Here is a 16,622-nt window from a genome sequence, read left to right on the forward strand (position 1 = left end):
ATTTTTTTGAAAGGACATGAAATTCTGAATTTAATTTTGTTCTATTTTACTTTCTGCCTAAATGAAGAAGGCTTATTTGCTACTAGGATAATAAGATCTGCAACAAATGAACCAGCTTCAAAGGGAAGTATTAACAGAGTTATGTCTGGCCAATCAGTTGTCAATAATCTTGGACATCAGGCTGTGGATTATTGCAGGCAGTATCAGCATGTGAGTAATAATCAGTGATGCTCCTAATTATAGTATGTACAACTTGGTTTGCAAGCCTATTTTGTCAAGACTTTTAATAATTATCACAAGATTGGCAAATGCTGAAATATTGAATAAAGATGGCCCTTTAGTCAAATACTAGTTTTTGCTTTTAAAATATGCAAGTATAATCATACTGTTTTTCAGTTGCTTGGATAATTCTGTTGCTTGGGCGGTTCTATGTACTTAAAATTGGAATGCTTATTAATTTCTAAAAATTACTATTTTGTGGTAGAAAAGGGGAAAATTTTACATAAAACTTTTACTTAAAAGTATCCTGTTATGAATGTTAAATAGTACTACTGTTTGGGGTTTTTTTTCTATTTGCATTGAATATTTAATAGTATCTTCTGACTTCTCCAAGATGAGAATTTGCAGCACCATGATGGATTATCCTTCTTCCTTATAAACTGTACAAAAAATTTTTCACTGAATACCTAAATCATTACTGCTTTTCCAAAAGTAAGATGCGTAATAGAATAATGGTAGCCATATAGTGGCTCTCACATGAGAGGTGTTTATTTCTTGTTGGTTTTTTGGCTTGTTTTCCTCATACGTATTTCAGAAATGAGAAAGCAGCTCATGAAAGTAAATGCAGGATGTCTTGCTATTAGAATGTTGTTTTTTTTTTTTTTTCTTTTCAAGTGCCTTATGTGGTTGCTGAGAGCCAGACAAGCCAGTTAAATAAAATCGATGAGTGGAATTTTTGGTAAACAATCAGCTCAGTGTAATGTTTCCCTGAATTTTTCTCTTCACTAGGATTTATCATTTTCTCCTATCAAAAGTTGTGATAGAGAACTATATTTGCTAAAACGAGTACAAGTTGCAGAGGAGGACCTGAACACAGCTCGTGACTTGATTCAACAGCTAACCAGCACGGTTTCACAAAAAGAGAAAGAAATAGAGACAAAGACAGTAGAATTGAAAACACAGCATGAAAAAGAGCTTTCTCGGTTGGGTCAGGAAAACTATGTTCTTCAGAGTAAGGTACTTATCATCTTGTATCCCATTACTATAGAACAGGAGAAACATCACTTCTGAAAATTAAATTAATGTTATTTTACATGAGTTGTTAATGAGCAGAAAATCCAGATTTACATACACACTGTTAGTTTGTAAATGCATACCTGCTGTTACATTTATTGCCCATAAGACATAATCTTTTATTTTTCTACAGCGATAAACTATATTATCCTGATTCCTTTAGTTTGCTATTTTGAGAGTTCTGCAGCAGGTTTTTTGCAAAGATTTAACTCAGCTATGTAAAAAAAAATATGAATAAGAGATTAACTGATACCACTTGTTATACATAAGCACTATATGTTGAGATATTGTTTATTTTTTTGATGCATTTTTCAATGTTGTGTTTTGTCTGTATGGCATATTCCCAAGGTTATTCCAGTATACCCTCCTGCCTAGATACACAAGAACAGAAGAGGGAGGGTAAAACTTTGTTAACTTTTCCCAAACTTTTTATACTTTGTTCCTGTTTTGTAGTGCTTCTGTGAAACTCCAATAATAAGATTGGCTCACTGGTCTGCTTTCATATCTTAATGAAAAGATTGACCTATTTATATTATAAAAGTGTAGCCTTGTAGAGAATTCCATATTGCTAACAAAACTTTCTTATTAATTGTGTGTCTTTCTTTCTGAAAGTTAAGAAGTATGGAAGAGCTGAGTGAAGAGAAGAGATGGACCCATCATATGGCAACAATTCCTGTCACTGAAGAAAAACTGGCACAAATACAAAAAGAAATTGAAAATCAAGAGGTCATTATTCAAGGTTATCAACAGGTATACCACACAGCATATTGAGCTGTGTTCTAGCCAGTTTCAGAAACAAAATTGTTTAATGGTTACTACTTTTCTGTTGAAAACAGTTATCTTGCTATCTAAAAAGTGGATGAAATTTAGGTGTGAAGGGCAAATGTATTGCACGTTTAAAAAGTATTTCACACATGTCTAGTTTGGGCTGTTTTTCCACGATTCCATGTAACTGTTCTAAATTGTAAAAATATGCTGACTTGTCAGTTGAGAACTGGTAAAATACTTCATGGCCCATAAAGAACCACAAACTTTTTGCCTCAAATGTAGTAGAAAACTAGTATTTTTAAGTTATATTAGAAATCTGGAGGGTTCTGTTTTTAAGATGTTTACACAGGATCTGAGCAGCTGATTTCAAAGAAACCTTATTAGTGTGCCTGACTTTTATTACTTAGTCAAGCGTAGAAATAGATAATGCAAGCTTAATAATTCTTTTGAATACTTGCAGCTGTAAAATCAAATAGGTTAGTTTAACCAGCTTCCAGCTGGTGCTCAGCAGCATTTCTTGGTATAGTCACAATGTCTTGCCAGTATAGCTGTGAGCATCCCGAATCGGTGATGGTTTGTGTCGACAGGATTGGAGCATGGGCAGGCTGAGCTCTGATCTATCAGCACCCATCCATGCTTTTAGAATATAGTTGGGACAGCTTTGCAGAGGAACTGGCCTAGTTTCTCCAGAGTGAGCAGACACTTGGACAAGATTGTAGAGATCACTGTATACTACTTTAGCGCAAAGATAATGAAAGTAGATATCCATTTTAGAAACTTAGTAATAAAACATTTAGTGTTTTCTTCCACTGTTTCAGTAGGCAAACTATGCAAGTCATAGACAATTGTTTTTGAACGGGATAAAACAGTCATTTATGAACGTTCTTTAACTTTGTCTGTCTCCTCTTAGGAAAATGAGAGGTTATACAAACAAATGAAAGAGCTACAAATCCAAAACAAAAAAAATGAGGAACGAATGTTTAAGGAGAATCAGTGTTTAATGTCTGAATTAATAGCCCTAAGGTAGGCTTACTTACACATCTGACCTAAAATCTCTGGAGTTTTCAGCTGTGTTTATTATTTTATTTATGAAGAATCACTGTAGAGTCTGTCAGGTGCATGTTTTCCAGTGTTTCTTGGGTTTGTGGTTTTGTTTTTTCTTTTGAGAATTGATTTATGTTGATTATGGGCACTTAATTCTTAGCCTTCTTGCTGATGTTTCAGGCCTGTGGGCGGAGTAGGGTCTTCCATTTGGGGAATATTTCAATGCTAAAATTCAAATACTCTTATTCATATCAGAATGTGCAATACGTATACTACACCTGTTCTAGTATTACGGCTCTGCTCACATGTCAAAATGTTTTGATACTGTTGTAAGATACACAGTAGATCTGGGCCACAAGAGATCCTGGTAGTGAAGGAACCATCAGATTCAACTGCACTGTAGGTCCTGTCAGAGTTGCATCCTGTACTAGTAATGAGGAAAAAACCTAGCAATTGCGTGTACTCCTAATTTACAAATCTTTGCTTGGGAGAGGCCCATAGATGAGTTCCACTGATGCAGAGTAGGTTTTGTTTCCTTCCCTTGTGTAGTCCCAACAAACAAGTTTGTGCGAGGTGAGAAGATTTCACCTTACAGGTGAATTTTTTTTGCTATGAAGAGATACTACATAGTTGCTTCTTTCTTTGTTTTGAGCCTGCACAGATTGCCTTTTGTGGTACCATTTCGGGGGGGGGGATGTTTGTTTTTTAGTACGCCACTGTTAGTATGCCAAGTCACCACATTGCATAACTGTTTTTGCTGTTGCCGTTTAGAGAAAAGATAGAGAAAACTAATACCCAGTCACGAATCGTGCAGGATTCTGAACCAGTCAGAAATCAGAGTTTCACAGAATTGATTTCAGAGCTTCGAGCAGCACAGGTAGGTATACACAAACCATGTGTTCTTACGAAAAACACTTAACCATCCATATTGTAGACTAATAATGTAAATTAAGTAGTGGAGCATGCTACTGTTCTACAGCGTTAATTATTTGCCACACTTGTATATCACCAATGTCTCATCAAATGAACTTTCAGAAGTAATCCCCTAAGACATAGATTCACTGAAGGAAATGCAGTGTTGCCAAGTTTACTGGGAATTCTGAAATATCTTCTGAGAGCTTGTAGAAAGTAGTCATACCTCTGTAGCTTTCCCGCATAAGACAAATCCAGAAGAATGTTTATCCCTGCTCTATACCAAGTAAGTTACAGAAAAGAACATCAGAGTGAAAAGAATCTTTTGTTATTCACTCACGTAACTCTTTTTTGTAGTCTTACAGATGCTTGTGGTTTTGAGGGAGGACGTTTAGTAAGCTTCATGTTAAAATTAAAGGTTTTCAGGAACTTCTGTTGCTCTGCTTACTGCAAGTGGGCACATACTTCAAGTTCTGGTACATACTTCCTCTGATAGTTAGACCAGAAATTAAAAGCTGCTGCTTCTGGTTTTGGTTGTTTTTTTTTTTTAAACAAACCAACCAACCCAAACCAAAACCAAACAACAACTGGTTAGGTAGGTGATAAGAGGATCTAGATCCAGTGAGCTTAAGGACCAGTGGAGGCATTCGTGGTCTGATAGAGCTGACTTTGAGCTCTTAAGACTCCAGGGGCTCCCCTAGTTCCAACCTCATAGGTGCTGCTGCACTTCCCTGTCCTTCCCTGTAATGAGACTGAACACAAGATCCAAAGATGGAGACACACACATACAACACTAACATGGTCAGGCATACAGGTAACACAGAGGGCAGTGCCTTTGCTCGCACCACAGAAATACAAACAAAACTGTTGGAAACACAAGGAGCTCATGTGGCCTGATCCTGTTCAGCAGATCAGGATAGGAGTTCGCTAGCAATAACACACATACATGCATGTGCTGGCCCTTGCTGGCCCTAGACACTTGGTCTATTTACTGGTTTGCCCCAAAATCTCAGCCCTCCCAGTTGCTGCTCCCTGTACCTACGGATCCCTAGGACCAAGGGCCTCCATCTCCAGAGGCTGGCACTGAGACCTTTTGTCCTACTTAGTCTTGGAAGTTTGCTAGTGATCACACATAAACAAACAGAACAGAGAGCGCATGCAGAAAATGGCGAGAAATAGAATGTAGTAAGATGAACTGTTGGAGAATACATCTGTCCATTTAAGCTACCGTCTTAAATTTTAGAAATAAGTAAAGCTATTTCTTTACTGACCCTCTCAAAAGGCAGGTGTTTTCTACTTCTAAGACAATTATGTAAGACTTATTTAAAAAAATACAGTTTTTTTATGTTTAGCTTAAGTTTTCCCATGCTCTGCTGCAGCAAGGCCTGAGAATAATACAAAAACTAGAAAACCTCATTACTGCTGTGGTCTAGTCTGGTGCAACTGTTGTGATTTAATCATCTTATGGTGAAAAAGCACGTTCAGGTTTTTTGTATGACAATGTGCGTTTAGTTTTTCTTGTCTTGCCATTTTCTCTAAAACTCAGAAGGAAGAAACGAAATTACAAGAAGAGATAAGACGTCTCAAACAAGATAAGCAAGCTCTTGAGGTAGACTTGGGACAAGCAAAGAAGGAGAGAGATTTAGCAAAAGTCCAGATTGCATCCACATCAGGTAAAGCACCTTCATTTTGTTGAGTAATTTTGCCTACTCTGCGCTTCACTAAATAAATATGTAACTAAAACTTGTTTCTTATTAAAATACTACATAGTCAAATGCATCTAGACTATTTCCAAATATTGTCTAAACTTCTAATAAAAGCGTACAGTGAAGGACATGCTACGGTACCTTTGGCACTCTATTAGAAAGCCTTTTCTTGTATACAGCCAAACTCTCTGCTGTTGCATATTAAGTTTGATTTCTTGGCCATCTCCCACTGGGCATGGAAAACAGATGATTCCATTTATATGACAACTCTGTTCATAAGCGAAGATTTACTATGTTGCATCTTAGTCTCCTATTTAAATTGTGCCCATTTTTTACCTATAACTTATGCCTTGTGACTTTTCAACATTCTTACAAGAACTCTTTCCTTAGAGACTTTAGCTTTCTTAATGAGACGGCCAGAAATTGGACTCTTTCACTTCCAGTATCAGGCATGACAAGTGCTAAGAGCTGTAATATTTGCCTCCATGTCTCTTCTCAAAATGCTTGATCCCTAAATGGGAGGAGTATGGTCAATATATATCTAAGCATATATTCTATAATGTCATCCATGATACTGAAAATTTGTTTACTAGAACGTGATCAAGAATAGATCCCCCTGGGATTCTGTTTTAAATACCTTCCACAGTAAACTGTGAACCATTGAGTACTACTATGTATGAGAGAAAAAAAGGTTTTTTTCAAATACCGTTGCATTTAAAATCCTAATTAGGGTCTGGTTTTAAAACTTCACTGCAGTAAAGGATTAGTAAGTATATGAAATGTGCTGAGAAGGATAGTGTTGACTAATTACTTCAATACATAATTACTAATAAAACAATACTAAGGATGTTTTATTCTTGTAGGTGAGAAGTCTTACGAATTTAAAGTTATGGAAGAATCATACAAACAGGAAATTACTCATTTAAAAAGACGACTTCAGTGGTATGCAGAAAATCAAGATCTTCTGGATAAAGATGCAGCCCGTCTTAAAGATGCAAGAGAAGAAATTGAGAAACTAAAACTGGAGGTGATAATATCTAGTTTTATCTAAGAAGTTGAAACTTTAAATTATTTCTTTTCTAGTGATGAGTATAATGTAATTCTGTCCATAATAATCCCATTTTTTTTCAAGAAAAAACATGTAAACTCTTCATAAGCTTTAAATCAAATGTGGAGTCTTTATATGCAATATAGATATTACTGCAGTGAGAACTGCAAGTGCATAATGCTTCAAACCTGGTTTTGCTTGTATTGGACACCCTGATGATGCTTTTGGAAACAAAAGTAATGTGTTTCCTTAAAACCTGCAAATTGCTTGACTAAGAAAGGGAAGTACATTGTTACATTAACAACTTGGAACATCCCTCTTGTCATTCTCTTTTCCTCCTTTTTACTCCACCGTAGCATAGGCAACACTTATTTTTTCTCTTAAGTACCAGTTCTAAATTCTTTTTTTCCTTAGAAAAATTCTCTGGTTGCCGTAGTAGGGACGAAAAAGCCAAAACACTCGAAATACAAAGCAAGCAAAACTAATACATGAATCTTGAATAGTTCTAAGATTTGCATTGCCTGCTTGTCAGTAGATTTGACTTAAGATTCATAGAAATAAAGAATGGTACCAGTGATAAAATGATCTTAGAATTTTTTCATGCTGTTTTATTGAAGAGATCACAGATGAAAGGAGGTACCTCTGAAGGAGCAGCCAGGGAAGGATAGCCCTTAAACAGCACCATACCAAACTTTGATCAACATATCTTTGCTGTGAAAGAAAATATTTTAATTTGCATTTTCTCCAGGATGGACTGGTGTTTAAAAACAATGAAGAGCTTTGACTTCATAGAAACAATCAAATTAGTCAAACTATGCTGGCATAAAAGCATTACTTATGCTAACATTGCCAATGTGAGACAAAAATCAAGATAGGAATACTTCCAACTATACAAGGTGTAATATCCCTGTACAGTGATCATAGTGGCTGATAAAGGTAGGAAATTCAATTTTAGATTAAAGCTTTTGAGTCCTCATGGCCAGACTTTATGGGAATGCAGGAGCATTAGCTATCCAGTTACTTCCCCTGATCCTGGGAGTCAGCATTTATTTAGGCACAACATAACATTGCTCATCATGGAGCATAGCCTTGCAAATCAAAAACTATTTCTTTAACTCACCCTGAATTCATGTAATGTACTGTAGTACTTTATATTATACTTTATTAACCAAGCCTGCATACTGGAATTATGGTAGAAAGAAGCAGATTTACTGGTCAGAAGACAAGAATGTCCCAGATTTTAAGTTCTCTTATAGACTTCTGTAGCTAGTTTCAGCTTCTTTTAATCTCAACTGGCTTGAAGAAGCTGTAACTTAGTTTAAGAACCTGAAGAATCAGTTAGTACAGAAATTACTATTACGAGTTCTTAAGTTGCAAAATAATTCCATTATATTATGTGTGTTTGAAACGCTTACTTTCGTACTACAGGACAATATCTCTGAATATGTATTTCAGTTTATTTTCTCATAAATTGGATAGGTCGAGAAGCTCAGAGCTGAAGCTGGAGATCAGTGTGCGCAACAGAAGAAACGTTTGCGAGACAGAGCAGCAGATGCTAAAAGAATTCAGGATCTTGAGCGACAAGTATGCAATAATAGAACTGTGTTTCGTTTAACCTTTATTTCACATAAGGTCTCTTACAACACTTACCAGCCCTTTCATAAGGATAAAGCATTGAATGAAGCCCTATGATAAAGTAACTTGTGCTATGGAACACTCTTAACACAAAAAGCTGCAATTATTTACTTACAAAGGGCTTTTCTGCTACTGTGTTCTAATAAGCTATTTACTGATACCCCTTTTAAAATTCTTTAACATTAAAATACTGTTCAGAGTTTCTTGGAAAGGGGCAAGAAGGCAAAAGCACACATAAGCTTGCTGTTTATCTTTCTAAGACTCCTTCTGTCTGTATTCAGTAACCCATTAACATTATGACCAATTTCAACCAAGTTGATTCAAGAGTAGGGGTTTAAATTGTATTGAATTCCTACAAGATTCATGAAAACTGGGGGAGTAGAGACCTTAAACATCCATGTTTCTATTGAGGAAAAGTCAGGAGGAACTGTGCCTTTCTGAATTTTAGGAGATGGCAGCTGCATTTGGTAGGGATGTGGGACAAATGAGAAGGAGCCTCCGCAGTATTCTAATGCAAAAAATATCTTAGCCATAGATAAAAGAGGGGCTTGTTATTAGTCTTGCATGCCAGGTGTTAGTTTTATTTTATTGCAGACTCCAAAATAAAAAGTCATTTAATCTGTTATTGGGAGAATAGTTTCAATATTGTTATGAAATATCTCTGCAACAGTTGGAAAAGTAGAATGGAATGTGGAAGTGTGAAAGTAAGTCCAGAAAAAAAGCAAATATTTTAACAGCATTAAGAGCTATATACAACTTAAGTGCTAAGAAAGTAAATAAAAGGTCCATTTGACATAAGACAATTTGAAGACCAGAGCAGTATTTTGTTTAAGATGATGTATAAGTCAACCAGTAAGAGATGATGTCTTGCTTTTCTGTAAACTAACATAAATGTAAACAATGTAAAAAATTCTCAATATATGCATCTCTAGTTTTCATTCTTCACCCAGCTTAAGTGGATGACATTTGTTAACATTCTGTCACTTATTTCAGTTCACTTTTCATCAGAACTTTATTCTTTTTGACTTCTGACTTAATTTTCTTTTTGATAGATCAGAGAAATGGAAGGAATTCTAAAAAGAAGGTATCCAAATTCTTTGCCAGCTTTGATCTATGCTGCTGCTGCTGCTGACAAAACTAATGATCTCTCAGCTAAAACACACACAGTCGATTTTTTGGAGAGAAGAATAAAAAAGTTAGAAACGGAACTTGAGGGTAAAGATGACGAAGCTAAAAAAAGTCTCCGTACCATGGAACAACAATTTCAAAAAATAAAGGTAAAAGTTGGAGGCTTGTTGAGTAGTCTACTCCGCAAGTAACAGTCACAAGGTTACTGGGGTCTAACACAAAGCAGTGGTGAAAACTGAAGGCAAAGACCACATTCAAGGAGAAAAATATTCAAAGAATTTATAACCATAATTTCAGTGGCTTCAGCACATAAAATAAAAAGAGCACTGAAATTGTTAGAGCAATACTGAAACTGAGAGGACAAGTTCCTGGGGCATAATACTTTAATTCTTACAGTTAAGATAAGTGGATTTCATCCTGTGGGTTAGAGTAGCTGCTTACCTAATTCCTTGCTGTACCAAAGGCTGTGGTTTCAAAGGTCTGCTGACTGAGCATTTCTGCAAGGAATGTCTGGGGACACTAAACGTTCTATCCAAAAATTACATGATAGCTAATCTTAAAGACTTTTCCATGCTAGGATGCTCAGAAATCTGACAAATACATAATGGCAGATTTTTTAAAAAATTAAAGACTTCTTGCTATATTAAAATAAGATTTTACTTTGCCTGTCCAAGTTGGTAATATCTCAACAGAACACAGTTATATAAAAATGATATAGTTTCTTGTCAATTTAATTTTCTTTCCCATAGTTACTGTATTCATTGTGAGTAGAGGATTACTTTGTAGTAAATGTTTTGAGTAATTGTGTTTTACAGCAGACTTAAGTTTGCTTCACATAATTTTTTCACTTACTAATTTCTGAACTGATTGAGTAGTGTTGTTAGTAATACCTCCAGACAGAAATTGAAAACCTTAAAAGTCAAAATACCCAATTAAAACCTGTCTTAGGAAATCTTGCTTCAGATATGCAGTAACTTTAAAGAATAATAAGAAGAGCTAATAATAAAAGTACACTTGAGGAAACTGCTTTTTCTTCCCCTCCTCCCACTCCCCTCCCTTAGATACAGTATGAGCAAAGACTTGTAGAGCTTGAGCAACTACTTGCCTACAAATTTATGAGTGAATCACCAAAACTGAATGGTGGTAAAGCCAGTTCTACAGAACTTGAACAGGAGCTTCAGAATCTAAAGAAGACCCATCAGATCACTGTTAAAAACCTCCAGACAGAAATTGAAAACCTTAAAAGTCAAAATACCCAATTAAAACCTAGAAGTAAAAAGGATAATAAAGCCTTAGAGTCCACAGACTCTCACATGAAACAAGGTAACACAAAAGACAGACTGTTAAAACTAAATGAAGAACTGGTCACCAAAAATAGAGAAATACAAGACCTTACAAAAACTGTAGAGAAACTTCAAAAAGAAAGGATGGTGATGTTGTCTGATAATAATTTGAGAAATAAAACCGATAATAAGGAAAACTCTACAGAGATCTTGAAAAAGAATACCTCAGCAACAGATAAAAGGAATTCCAGCAACAGTGAACCCCTTCTAAGCATTTTCAATGATGACAAAATATACCAACCACATACCTTCTCTGCTTCTAATCTCTCGGAAGTTCTGCAAGAAAATGCACAGCTGAAAGAGGAGCTAGAGAGATTGTCTCTAGAAATGAACCAGCAGAGGGTGAAGTCTCAAGCAACACTGGCTTATTCTGAAAATAACATACGAAGGTAAATGCTCAAAATGTTCCTTTAAAAACCTCGTTAAAGTGTTGGCTGATACAGGATTGAAGTGACACATTAACATGTTAGCCATGTGTGAAGCTAGCTTATACTTGGCCAATGTTCTCTGTAAATTTCATTTTTACTGTTTGTTTTTGGTTTTGGGTTTTGTGGGGGGAGGGGTTGGTTGTTTTGGGTTTTTTTTTTTAGAGCAGTGCACTGTCATGATTCTTTCTGCAGGTAAACTTATGTTAATCTTACTTATTAATGCTACATTCGTCATGGTTTTGAGTAAAAAGATCTCAGTATAAATAGTTGCATCTTGGATGTTTTGTATTTGTGTTATATAGCATTAATATTTGGTACACATACTTTCCTTCAAACTGGGATATGCTTTCAGTGAGATTTACTTGACCAACTGTAGAAACTTTACACTTTACCTAGTCTCCCTTCACAGTCAAAGTAGGGGAAATTGGCCTATTTAGATTGCAACACATCCTGTTCTAAAATAGATACCTGAAATAGGACAGCTGAATTATGATTTAAAAGCACCTATTTTCTCGCCTTTTTTTTTTTTTTAAGAGGAGGCAAAAAGGATGATTGACTGAGTTTTCTGTATTCTAGCTGCCTCTAGTTAAATGAGGCACATATCCAACATTGTAAGCTTCCCACCCTGTCATCCCTCCAGAGCAGTAGAAGTAATGGTGGTGCTATCTCTTGCGAGGTTTTGTTGTGAAATTTCAAAGACATGCTGCCTTTAATGTTTTTGATATTACATAAGTTCAAGTGAGAAACTTTGCCGCATTTTTGAAGAACTGTCTGTAGCTGGTTTACTACATCTTATTTTCCTCTCACTCTGTTCAGGGTACAGGAAGACACAGCAGAATACATTGCATCTCTGAAAGCTTCCCATCAGAGGGAAGTGGAGAAGATTCTTTGCCAGCACGCAAGGGAGCATTCTACTTCTAAAGTAGCTGAACTAAGCAGCAGAATTTCAACACAAGAGGTAAGATGCAGTAGATATATCCATTACACATAGATATCTGTTAAAGTTACTTGTTTCTAGATTACTATAAACTTTATCTTTCTTTGAAGTAGGATCTGTTGTTTCAAAAATGGGCTGTGCCACTGTATTCACAGAATCACAGAATGCCTGAGGTTGGAAGGGACCTCTGGAGGTCATCTTGTCCAACCCCCCTGCTCAAGCAGGCTCACTTAAAGCCAGTTGCTCAGGACCGTGTTGAGATGACTTTTGAATATCTCCAAGGAGGGAGATCATAGAATCATAGAATCATTAAGGTTGGAAAAGACCTCTAAGATCATTGAGTCCAACCGTCAACCCAACACCACCATGCCCACTAAACCATGTCCCTAAGCGCCTCATCTACACTTCTTTCAAATACTTCCAGGGTTGGTGGCTCAATCACTTCCTTGGGCAGCCTGTTCCAAGGCCTGACCACTCTTTCAGTAAAGAAGTTTTTCCTAATGTCCAGTCTAAACCTCCCTTGGTGCAACTCGAGGTCATTTCCTCTCGTCCTATCGCTAGTTACTTGGCAGAAGAGACCGACACCCACCTCTCTATGACCTCCTTTCAGGTAGTTGTAGAGCGCGATGAGGTCTCCCCTCAGCCTCCTCTTCTCCAGGCTAAACAGCCCCAGTTCCCTCAGCCGCTCCTCATAAGACTTGTTCTCTAGACCCTTCACCAGCTTCGTTGCCCTTCTCTGGACACGCTCCAGCACCTCAATGTCCTTCTTGTAGTGAGGGGCCCAAAACTGAACACAGTATTCGAGGTGCAGCCTCACCAGGGCCGAGTACAGGGGCACGATCACCTCCCTCCTCCTGCTGGCCACACTATTTCTGATACAGGCCAGGATGCCGTTGGCCTTCTTGGCCACCTGGGCACACTGCCGGCTCATGTTCAGCCGGCTGTCAACCAGTACCCCCAGGTCCTTTTCCTCTGGGCAGCTTTCCCGCCACTCTTCCCCAAGCCTGTAGCGTTGCACAGCCTCTCTGGGCAAAGCCAAACAAGTGCTCAGTCACCCTGGCAGTAAAGAGGTTTTCCTTATGTTCAGACAGAACCTCCTGTATTTCAGTTTGTGCTGCTTCTCCTGTCACTGGATACCACTGGGAAGAGCCTGGCTCTGTTGTCTTTGCACCCTCTCTTCAGATATTTGTACACATCGATGAGATCCCTCTGAGCCTTCTCTCCTCCAGGCTAAACAGTCCCAGCTCTCTCAGCCTTTCCTCATATGAGAGATGCTCCAGTCCCTTCATCATCTTAGTGGCCCTTTGCAGACTCTCTCCAGTAGCTCCATGTCTCTTGCATTGGGGAACCCAGAACTGGACACAGTATTCCAGGTGTGGCCTCACCAGAGCTGCGTAGAGGGGAAGGGCCACCTTCCTCAACTAGCTGGCAATATTCACAGCAATGCAGCCCAGGATACTGTTAGCCTTTTGTTCAACTTGGTGTCCACCAGGACACCCAGGTCCTTTTCTGCAAAGCTGCTTTCCAGCTGGGTGACCCCCAGCATCTACTGGTGCCTGGGGTTGTTCCCCCCCTAACAGCAGGACTTTTTACTTCCCTTTGCTGAAGTTCATGAGTCTCCTATCAGCCCATTTCTCCAGCCTGTTGAGGACCCTCTGCATGGCAGCACAACCCTCTGGTGTATCAGCCACTTCTCCCATTTTTATATGATTAGCAAACTTGCTGAGGGTATACTCATGGAGGTAGTATTGTTAATATATGCATCACTTATACCTGGAGTACTACAATACTGATTATATTTTTGGTGTATTTTTTCTGTATAGATTTTTACATGTTGTCATGGACATTTTTAATCTCTTTGTAGATATTAATAAAACATCTCCAAGAACAAATCAGTAAACAACAGAGACATCAGGAAGCCCTTTTAGTTTCACAGATGCGAGAGGAACTCCTACAAAAAGAGGTATATTTAAATTTGGATTGGGGGTACCTTATTCTAATAAAAGAGTTTTCACTTTCATCCTTGTAAAGCCTCAAATAATATATAGTAAAATAAGTCTTAGAAACAGTATCTTTGTCAGTTGCTTCTACATCAATTACACCTGAGAATGCAATATATTTTTCTAATGTGAACAAGAAAACAACACAGCACAGAAGGTGGAACTTTGACCTCCTCTGATTATTTTATCATTCTTTTTAATTAGTTAGAAATGTCTGACATCTGTATGAAAATTGATCAGCAGGTTAATCCAAGCATTCATAGCCTCTTCTCTGAGAGTTGTGATGGGTAGTAAATAGACCACAGGACTTTTTCTTTATTAAGAGGATATTTTATTATTGTTTTCAAATTGTTTGTTCAGATAAAGCCTTCCTTTTTTCATCCTTCATTGCCATAAAACTGACTTAGACAATTATATTCTTGGTTTTCTCCTTTGATATCTATGAAACTTGAGGTCTTTTAAGAAGAGGTTAGTTGTAATAGTTCTTCTGAAATTCACTGGTTTTCGAGAGAGGTATCTAGGTTTTTCCTAATCTTCTACTTCTATTAATAGCATATAATCTAAAAATTACACTTGTTCATGTTTTAATTTTTGGGTTAATATTGTGTAAAATTGCTGTCTGTCTTTTAGCTCAAGCTTTTTGAACTATTGGCTCTGCTTTTGTCATTCTTGAAGTGCTGCCAATCTTTTTTTTTTTTTTAATCACCTCCTGTTCAGGAGGAGGATATGCCCTGTCTTAGCATTGTTCCTATGCTTAATTCACCATCTCTTTGATGTATGAACATTGCTAATTTTAACTTCATTTTGCTAATACAGTAATTAACCTCCAAGACTTATTAAAAAGAATTCTCCTATTCTTTAAAGGACTGAGAACTCCAGACATTTAATCTTGTTTGCTGCCCTTATTTAGAAGGAATGAGAGAAGTATCAGTATGTGTTTAGTACATACTTAATATAATTAATCTTAATCTCACTGAACTCATTCAGTATTTATCTTATCCATGCAAAATTCTCCCTCTGTTGTGAAGTTTTATAGAAAAGCGAGGGTTTGTAGGGAGAGAAAAAAGATCTCCTATTAAACAAGCTTTGTATTTGCAGAATAAAGGCTGAGACTTCGCGTTCGTATTATGAATCTAATGATCGATGTCACCTTTCCATACAAAGCTTGTTTCACTCCAGTGATCTCAGTGTATATATAATACTTCTTCCTGGGAAAACAGGGCGAGGGTACAATGAGACAAATGTTGTTCAACATACTTGTTCTTCTATGACTGTTTTCTTTACAGATTATTAATGACAGTGATGGTTAAGAGAACGATCATCCTATCTGACCCACATGTTACAGGCTGAGTTCGAGGTGCTGGCATTTAAGAAAATGTAATGGAGTGCCTTTGTTACAAAAATCATTGCAAGACTATACAGAGAGAAATGTCAAAGTAAAGCCTTGCTTTTGCCCTCTAGCATGATTGCTCTGCTGCTTACAAAATACATTTTAAGCATTAAATGGTTAAATAAGTTGAGCTGAAAAAAGAAGGCAACCAAACCTGCAAACGTAATTACTCATGATAGGGAAAACCATTACCATTTGTAATAGGGTTGAGAGTCCTCTTGTCTAAAATGGTGGTACCTCAAAAAAGGCAAACTTTTTTTCTGAGGCTCACTGGAAGATTATTATTTGAATACTAATCTCAGAAATGCTGTTTATGGATGTTTTTCATTAACTACATACTTCTCTCACCTAACAGCTTGCACGTAGGACAGCTTTGTATTTAACATAGTTCTGTTGCTGGCAAAATACATGGAGCCCATTTTCTCCTGGGCCTTTTTTCCCCTCATAACATCTTTCCTGCATGAATTTTTCTTGTATTTAGTTATGTACTTGAGATCACGCATCAGCCCTTCCCTTCAGTGGGGCAACTTAGCAGACAAGCAGCAGACACTCATTTTCACAGACCTTATGAAATGAAGACTTCTGCTCCTCTGACAAATGTAGCTGAAACTGGTCCACAGGTTCAAAGCTGCTGGAGTAATGGACAGGCAAAAATGTAGTAACGTAGGCCTTGTTGTTTTAGAAAACCACATTAAAAAATGGAAATAATAGTAAGCCATCTTGGAGTCACTTCTGAGTAAGAGTGACAACATCTTATGAAGTACACAATGCTTCCAGCTACTTGAATTCAGCAGCAGAGAGCCAAGGATGGCTGAGTGCTTGAGAGGGTCAGCAGTTTGCAGATACATTGGGTAAGGGGAGCTAAAGGTTATAATAAAGGATAAAGACTTCAAAGCTTTTACTTTAGTTCACTTATACACATTAAGAAAGTGACCAAAAAAGACTTAGGATGTTAAATGAAGAAATATCCAGTTACTTAAAATAGGGAAA

The 16,622-nt window shown here is 37.2% G+C and overlaps 1 protein-coding gene across 1 annotated transcript in view; it reads left to right on the plus strand.

The window, feature by feature from the left end:
• CEP162 (centrosomal protein 162kDa) overlaps positions 1-16,622 on the plus strand; it is a 42,701-nt gene that overhangs the window by 23,531 nt on the left and 2,548 nt on the right. The window contains exons 13-24 of the mRNA XM_009582818.1: positions 68-210; positions 1,009-1,236; positions 1,906-2,043; positions 2,972-3,084; positions 3,877-3,982; positions 5,564-5,690; positions 6,587-6,750; positions 8,251-8,355; positions 9,459-9,683; positions 10,596-11,266; positions 12,122-12,263; positions 14,107-14,205. Of these exons, the coding sequence (XP_009581113.1) occupies positions 68-210; positions 1,009-1,236; positions 1,906-2,043; positions 2,972-3,084; positions 3,877-3,982; positions 5,564-5,690; positions 6,587-6,750; positions 8,251-8,355; positions 9,459-9,683; positions 10,596-11,266; positions 12,122-12,263; positions 14,107-14,205 (2,261 nt within the window). The remainder of the gene's footprint in view (positions 1-67; positions 211-1,008; positions 1,237-1,905; positions 2,044-2,971; positions 3,085-3,876; positions 3,983-5,563; positions 5,691-6,586; positions 6,751-8,250; positions 8,356-9,458; positions 9,684-10,595; positions 11,267-12,121; positions 12,264-14,106; positions 14,206-16,622) is intronic.

The sequence above is a fragment of the Fulmarus glacialis genome, unplaced genomic scaffold, assembly GCF_000690835.1.
Source record: "Fulmarus glacialis isolate BGI_N327 unplaced genomic scaffold, ASM69083v1 scaffold11468, whole genome shotgun sequence".
Lineage (NCBI taxonomy): Eukaryota > Metazoa > Chordata > Aves > Procellariiformes > Procellariidae > Fulmarus > Fulmarus glacialis.